The following is an 8,561-nucleotide window of genomic DNA, read 5'->3' as shown; positions in this document are numbered from 1 at the left end:
TTTTCATATGCATTTTTATATTAATGATTTACGCATTTTATCAATTGTTTTGTAACAAAAATGGTTATTGATGTTAATTTTACTATTAATAATTAGTTACTCGTTTTATAATTTGTGTATTGACAAAATGGCTATTGATTAATAGTAATTATTGTAAAAAAAATGCACTCGTTTTATGTTGTGTTGTAGCAAAAACGGTTCATATTCATAAAATAATTTAATATAATTGTTTCTGTTGCAGTTTGTGTCGTGTGTTGGATTAATATCAGTATTGGTCAGTTTTCATATGCGATATCTGAAGAATTAAAGCCTTTTATTAAACACTATTGATGATCGATCGTGATGACGCGAGGATGACGTCTGGCGCGCGTGCGTCGCTCTAATCGTTCCGTGCGGAAATCGCGTGGCAGCAGCGGACTGGAGGACACGCGCGCGGCATGTGAATGACCCGATCGGACGCGCCGCCCGCATCGCCCCACGAGTGTTTGGAATCGGCGGATGATCGACGCGTTTCACCGATGATCGCGAGCGCTTCGTGTTGAAGGTGAGTGCGGCGCTGCTCCGGAGTCGATCCGCGTCACGCACGCGATCACCGCTGCAACATCTGCACTGATACAATGATGCGACGCGCTGTGGAGATGAATATGATTCTGTAACGGTGTCGTGTTTTTAATATTTCATACGCCACATTTAATCTCAGGTCAGTTCAGCTGCTGTTGGTAATGATGGTGGAATCATGTACCATAGTAATACCATGGTATCTGATAGTGCTGGGTGAATTAATGTGGTTATCATTCAGTACTGCGGTATTCCCATGTGAATTATGATGCTGGAACCTCTTGATATGAATTATTTCTCTTATATTAGACATTAAACAGGTTATTGACTTGAGCAGTGAACTGTCGAGACTAACCAGATGGACTGGTCAACACATACTGCCATGACAAAGAGTTAAATTACCTGACTCACATCAAACCTGACATCTGTAAAGTGCATATTAATAATAATTTTAACAAATAGTGTCATTTTACTGTTTATAATTATTATCAACAATTATTATTTGTGTTGTAACGAAATGGTTATTGTTAAATAATCATTTTTAATATTAGTTTGGTATTATTATTATTATTATTTCATTATTAATGTTGGTGTGGTTTGAGATGGTGTTCTCAGGACAGGAAGTAGATCAACCCTCTGAAGCGTCTGTCTGTGGGTTCAGTTCTGAGCAAACACATGAAATATTAAACACAAATCCCTCTGGGTTTATAGTTTCAGTCAGCCTGAAACGGATGCTGGAGGATCACGTATGCAAACACTAATACACACTTCACAGCGAGTTTGAACCAATTCTACGAATATTTGAGTTGTGTGTGTGTTGTAAAACAATAACCAGAGTGAGATTTATCACCTGCTATGATTGCACAGGATATTGCTTTGAAATTTCCAGTGTTTTGGTTCACCCAAAAATGGGTCATTCCTCTTGTCATTTCCAGCCTGTATGGCTGACTCTCTTCTGATGAACGCAAAGAAGATATTTTGAAGAACGTTTGGGATCAAGCGACACTGACCTTTATTATATGGACAAAAAAAAACATGTCAAAATGTCTACTTGTGTGTTTCACAGAAGAAAGTCAGTCAAACAGGTTTGGAACGACATGAGAGCGAGTAAACGATGACGAAATGATGATGAACTTTGACTTATTTAAGTGTAAAATTAGTTCAAGTTCATTTGTATTGTGCTTTAGTTTAAAGGAGCTTCAAAGGAAATGAAAAGCATGTTTCTGTGTTTCTGGGCCCAAATAAAAATTTGCCAAGAGTGAAAAACTGCTTTGTTTATATCCCAGTCCTCATGTTTCCACTTGAGTCATGTGTTAAATCCGAAATCATATATTATTTGTTATTTATTAATTGTTTATTGCAATGTTTGAACCATATTTGAATCTTAGTGTAGATTTTAGTAATTCAAACTCTTTTTATTATTTTATAATGACCAATAAGTTTTGAACAGATGCATTTGTGACATATTTATGCATTTTAATGACACATTGCATTTTCTTATGTTTGTTTATTTTGTCTTTTTTTAACTTTTAAGTATGAAAGCTTGTTTCTTATGTTTTTTTGTTTTTTTTTCATTTTAATTTTTTTTCTCGCTATTGCAAGTTTACAAATCTGACTTTTTCTTCCAATTGTGAGTTTATATCTCACAATTGTGACTTTTTCTTTGCAATTCCGAGTTTATATCTTGCCATTCTGGCTTTTTTTCCCTCACAATTTCGAGTTTGTATTTTAGAATTCTTGACTTTTTTCACAAATCCAAGTTTATATTTCACAATTCTGACTTTTTTTTTCTCACAAATCCGAGTTTATATCTCACAAGTCTGACTTTTTCCTTGCAAATCCGAGTTTACAGTGGTGTGAAAAAGTGCTTGCCCCCTTTCTGATTTTTTTTATTTTTTAAAGATAACACAAGTAAACACAACATTCAGTTTTTAAATGAAGGATTTTATAATGAAGGGAAAACAAAATCCAAACCCACATGGCCCTCTGTGAAAAAGTGCTCTCCCCCTAAACCTAATAACTGGTTGGGCCACCCTTAGCAGCAACCACTGCTATCAAGCATTTTCGATAACTTGCAATGAGTCTGTTACAGCGCTGTGGAGTAATTTTGGCCCACTCATCTTTGCAGAATTGTTGTAATTCAGCCACATTTGAGGGTGTTTGAGCATGAACTGCCTTTTTAAGGTCATGCCACAGCATCTCAATAGGATTGAGGTCAGGACTTTGACTAGGCCACTCCAAAGTCTTCATTTTGTTTTTCTTCAGCCATTCAGAGGTGGACTTGCTGGTGTGTTTTGGATCATTGTCCTGCTGCAGAACACAAGTTCACTTCAGCTTGAGGTCTCGAACAGATTGCCGGACATTGTCCTTCAGGATTTTTTGGTAGAAAGCAGAATTCATGGTTTCATTTATCACAGCAAGTCTTCCAGGACCTGAAGCAGCAAAACAGCCCCAGATCATCACACTACCACCACCATATTTTACTGTTGGTGTGATGTTCTTTTTCTGAAATGCTGTTACCTTTACGCCAGACATGGGACACACACCCTTCAAAAAGTTCAACATTTGTCTCATCAGTCCACAGAGTATTTTCCCAAAAGTCTTGGGGATCATCAAGATATTTTCTGGCAAACCTGAGTGGGGGCTTTATGTTCTTTTTGCTCTGCAGTGGTTCTCGTCTTGGAACTCTGCCATGCAGGCCATTTTTGCACAGTCTCTTTCTTATGGTGGAGTCATGAACACTGACCTTAACTGAGGCAAGTGAGGCTGATTTGATGATCTGAAACATTAAAGTGTGACAAACATGCAAAAAAAGAAAAAATCAGGAAGGAGGCAAGCACTTTTTCACACCACTGTATATCTCTCAATTGTGACTTTTTTCTCCCAATTTATATTTCACAATTCTGACATTTTTTTTAATGAATTCCGAGTTCACATCTTGCAATTCAAACTTTTTTCTCCCAATTCTGAGTTTATATTTCAGAATTCTGACTGTTTTCTCCCAATTCCGAGTTTATATCTCCCAATTGTGACTTTTTAAAGAGTTCCAAGTGTATATCTCACAATTCTGACTCGCAATTCGGACATTTTTTCCAGCAATTGTGAGTTTAATCTCACAATTCGATGTGATAAACTCTGAATTGCGAGGACAAATAGTTAAAAAAGTGTTGAATAAGAAATATCATTGAAGATAAATTCTGACTTCTCAGAATTGTGAGATATAAACTCGAATTTGAAAAGTTGCGATTACTTTTTTTATTTCATGGCGGAAACAAGCTTCCATAGTACATCACTACAGTGTTCTCTGTGGGTTTAAAATGCATTATAAATACTTTGTTCTGTGTGTGTTTGTAGGCAGTAGTGTGTGAGTGTGTGTGTCTCCCTCTAGTGGTCATGTTGAGTGTTTGCACTTTGCTGCTGCTGGCGACTCCGGCTGCTCTCGGCTCCGAATCGGACACACAGAGACATCGACATGACTCCAACCTGGAGATCTGTATCCTCCTCAGACACAATAGTGTGTGTGTGTGTGTGTGTGTGTGTGTGTGTGTGAGTGAGTGGTTTATTGTCCTGAACGTCTCCCTCAGATAAGCGTCTGTTCGAGACCAAGAGGAAAGATCAGCTCAACGCTCTGAAGAACCTGGTGGAGCTCAACGACGTCAACCAGCAGTACAAGATCATCGACATCATGCTGAAGGGCCTCTTCAAGGTCTGTCTGAAAGCCTCAGTGTGATGAAGGTCACCTGGTTCTGTCTGAATCACTCTGATCTGTGTGTGTGTGTGTGTGTGTGCAGGTGCTGGAGGACTCGAGAGCTGTTCTTATCGCTGCTAACATGCAGCCGGATGATCCGTTTCCACTCGACGACAAAATCAAAGAAGGTGAGAGGCTCGTTTTCACTAATTTTCTTCATTTCAGTGATCTGAGAGCTCTTCACTGTGTGACACTCAAAACACTCAGACTGTTTATTTGTGTAGCGCTTGATTTGGTGATCAGAATGAGGTCTGAATCTGTGTGTCTCTAGCGTACTCTCACGTGGTGGAGAACACGGCCTTCTTCGGTGACGTGGCTCTGCGTTTCCCCCGTATCGTCCATCACTACTACGATCGTAACGCCGACTGGAGTCGCCTGCTGCGCTGGGGTCTGCGCTTCTGCAACCAGACGGGCGTCTTCAGCGGAGGAGCCCATCAGCACGTGCTCACGCTGGTCAGACTGCATCATGGGAATTATGATGATGATGATGACAGAACCTTCACTGAAACTGAGTAAATGAGCTTTAATTGTGTCTGTTTGGATCAGATGTCGCAGGAACTGGGCATCACGGAGAAATCTGCAGACTTCGTCAACCCGTATCGCACCGAACGAGACGACGTGAGTCACACACACATATAGAGGGATATTATATATTACAATAATCTAATAATTATATGTCAGAGTTTTGATGTTATTGTCATGTTTCTCATGTCCATGCATTGTGTTAATGAATTGGTGGTTAACCAATGTGTTTTCTAAACGCCATACAAATAAATTTAATACTGTTGTTTTTCTTTAAAATTTTACATTATATATCACAGTTTATTAATGGCTCAAATTGCACTCAGTTTAATTTCAGCAGTTTTCATAAAAATATTCTAAAAACTTTCTCTTTTTACTCAGTTATTTGAATATTTACAGTCTAAACTTACTTGATTTAAATTTAATTACAAAATCTAACCAGCTGATCAAAAACTGAAACTAAACTGTCTAAAAAATTGTCAATTTACTCATATTTGTAAACATACAGTCTGAACTTGCTCCATTTAAATTAAATTATAATAAAATCAAACTGGTTCATGTGAAAAATAAAACATTTTAAAATAATTTAAAAATATTTTTCTCAAATTGTACTCTTTTTGTACAGTGATTTTAATTAATTAATTTATTTTTACATGTTCTAAAAACATATTTCTCATTTTACCTAAACATTTGAAAAATGTAGATTTCATGTGCCGTTTTTGGACAGATCATATAACATCAAGATATTTCTCACAGAGTGATGTAACATGTTTGGCTAAAAATATGTCTCGTTTTCTGGGATGCAATGTGTTATTCATGCATGTTTACAACAGGGAATAACTAAAACAAAATAGGTATCATTTTAAAGCTTAGAAACTCATCATTTTGATGAACTCTTAAGGAGTGCTGAGAATCTCTATAAACCCAAGTGTACGGCCTGCTGGCGCCACCTAGCAACAAAAACATTAATAATCATATTTTTCAAAACTACTGCCTTGATTAACAAAAAATAGATGTCATTTGAAAACTCCTAAGTAGTGCTGAGTTATTTTCTGATAAATAGAAAAAAATGTTTTCATTTTATTTAACTAAAAACATGTAGATTTCAAGTGGCGTTTTTACTCATAGCTTCATGAAACATGCACAGATCTTAGATTTGTGTACAGCATTATTTAACGCAGATTCTTGTGATAAAAATTAGACCTTTTTATGATTAATATTAACACAATCCCTGGCGTCAATCATGAGATATTACTCATGGAAGAACGATTTTAAAAACGCCCATTAGGGGGCGTCAGAATTTTCATTCTGTCTTATTTCCTTCCTGAATTATTGCATTTCAAATCAGAAAGAGATGTAAAAATATTTTTATAAGCAGTTTCTCAAAGAGAAAGAGAAAGTCTGATTCTAATGTAATATTATGTAATTATATTTTCTAAAAATGTAAAAAGTGTTCTATCAAATAATACCTAACTTTTGACTCTCCTTACTATAGTTTTGAGTTACGAGTCTTTATTTTTGTGCATGTCACTCATAAACAGAGGTTGCGTTAAACTTTCACACTGTCCGTCGTTTTGACGGACAGAATAGTAAAAATTCTTTCATAATCAATTATTACCCATCATTTAATTTTTTTTTATTTTAACAAGACGTTTAATAGTTTTTTTCGTCCACATTTTATTTTTTATTCACAAGCTTACAGGATAAGCAAAAAAAAACAGGCCTAGCTATGCATTTATTTATATTATGAAAAGAAAGTTATCATGGAAGTTTTCAGTTTTCATCTTGAACAGTTGTCGTGGATCATGATTGAACACGATCATCTCTTCCTTTTTACTACTTTACAGAGTGAAATAAACATGAATGAACATCAGAAAATATATTGAAAGATACAGTAACTTATCGAAATCTGAATCACTTCAGTTCAATCAGTCACTGCAAAAAAAATTCTGTCAATGACGGAAAATTTTCAGTTAACGCGACCTCTGCTCAGAAAAAAAACAACTTTAAAATGCCTTCAGGTCTGGAAGAGTTAAATTAATAACAAAATCTAACCAGTTAATCAAATACTGAAACATATACATATGTTAGACTTAATTCCAATTCACTCAAATATTTGAAAAAAAGTAGTCTTACAATAATATCTAAGTAGTTAAAAAAGCATTTTAAATCATTAAAATATCAAAGTTCAATTCTTAATCCTCGAATATATGAAAACATGAACAGTCTGAACTTACATTTTAAAATAAATCTATAACAAAATCTAACATCTAAAAATGAGTTTAATGTACTTTATTCATTCATATAAAAATATTGTATTTATAATGTATTTATTGAACAAAAGCCGTGTAATTCATGGCCTGTAATGTGTAGATGGAGCCAGTAGGTGGCAGTAGAGCATCAGTGAAGAAGTTAAACTCAAATTGTGTTTCAGTGATTAAACGGACTTCTATATATTGTCCTGTTGAATTATCCATCAATAAACCTTAATAATAATTAGCCACAGATTAAGTGTGATTTTCTGTGATTTCCACTTGATTATTCTACAGTTTACAAGGTTTTTCATGTCCAAACTACAGTACTGTAATGATGTAAATCTCTGTGTGTTTCAGGTTCTGCACACAGCCGAGGCCTTCCAGAAGATTCTCCGTGAGGAAGAGAAGAGGAGGAGGAAGGAGGAGAAGAGGAAAGAGATCCGGAAAGGCCCGCGGATCTCTCGCTCTCGCACAGAGTTATAGAGGTCAGCGTCCTCAGACGAGAGAAGTTTACACTCAATCAGGGAGCCTGTGCTGGATCTCTCACGGGCGTCGACGTTTACAGGTTTCAGAAAGAGTCTCTGATTCTGAACACTTGAATCACTTCTGTTTTTAACTCTATTTGATCTACAGAGGCTCTCGTTAGATTCACTGCTGGTAATGTGAGTGTGTGTTTAGTGCTGTAGCTCTGTACTGGGGTTAGGGGGCGGGGCCATGGGAGTGGGCGAGTTGAGAGTGGGTGGAGTTTGTCTGTGTGGGCGGAGTCCTCTTTGTAGGGGTAGATAAGTGGGTGTGGTCATTATTACATGGTAGCCCGAGTGGGTGGAGTCAAAGAGGGTTTGTCTCAGATGAAGGTATATTTAACAATAACTTGATAAGTTTTGATAATATAAGATCAGAAATTGTTTAAGTTCCCACACATATGAAATCCGTTTGTTTAGATAAAATATAAATGATTTATTCGGGGATCCTTTATAGTGTAATAAGAGAATTGCTGGTAATTAATGTCTTTCTGCTTTCTTTAGAAGCTATTATTCATTAAAGATTTGTATATTTGTCTGTGTGAGAAGGAGAGACGGACGAGCGTTGATGATCTGACCTCAGATCAGAGCTGCACTGCCAGAGAAACTCTTTCATGATGAATCTGAATCAAACTGATGTCAGTGTGAATGCGGTTCTGTGCTGATTCGCTTCAGTTTCTCCGGCTGCTGAAGGTGTTTCAGATGATCCACTCACTTTCACACAGGCTTTATCGATCTGTTCATGTGACTGTTATTGGAATAAGTCTGTTCAGCATCTGTGGGAGATTATTTCTGACAGAATTAATAAAGTTTATTGAACAAACACTTGATGAATCTCCATTTATTGTGCTGAATGTCTCGTGATCATTCTTGCTCTCAACCACCAATTAAGGACCTTTTGAAGGCTGGACAAAAACATGGGAAGGAAAAGAACATGCAGGAATCTGGAACAGGAAA

The 8,561-nt window shown here is 36.6% G+C and overlaps 1 protein-coding gene across 1 annotated transcript; it reads left to right on the top strand.

Moving 5' to 3' along the window:
• Nucleotides 1–388: 388 nt before the first annotated feature.
• LOC137017115 (coiled-coil domain-containing protein 134-like) lies at nucleotides 389–8,409 on the top strand. The gene is made up of 7 exons (XM_067381077.1): nucleotides 389–544; nucleotides 3,913–4,051; nucleotides 4,143–4,264; nucleotides 4,350–4,434; nucleotides 4,578–4,759; nucleotides 4,853–4,924; nucleotides 7,441–8,409. Exons 2-7 carry the CDS (start codon nucleotides 3,952–3,954, stop codon nucleotides 7,564–7,566), a joined length of 687 nt encoding a protein of 228 aa, XP_067237178.1. The 5' UTR covers nucleotides 389–544; nucleotides 3,913–3,951; the 3' UTR covers nucleotides 7,567–8,409.
• Nucleotides 8,410–8,561: the final 152 nt, after the last annotated feature.

Source organism: Chanodichthys erythropterus, chromosome 3 (assembly GCF_024489055.1).
Source record: "Chanodichthys erythropterus isolate Z2021 chromosome 3, ASM2448905v1, whole genome shotgun sequence".
NCBI classification, from domain to species: domain Eukaryota; kingdom Metazoa; phylum Chordata; class Actinopteri; order Cypriniformes; family Xenocyprididae; genus Chanodichthys; species Chanodichthys erythropterus.
Note: the sequence above shows the minus strand (reverse complement) of the source record. Positions and strands in the feature narration are given on the sequence as shown.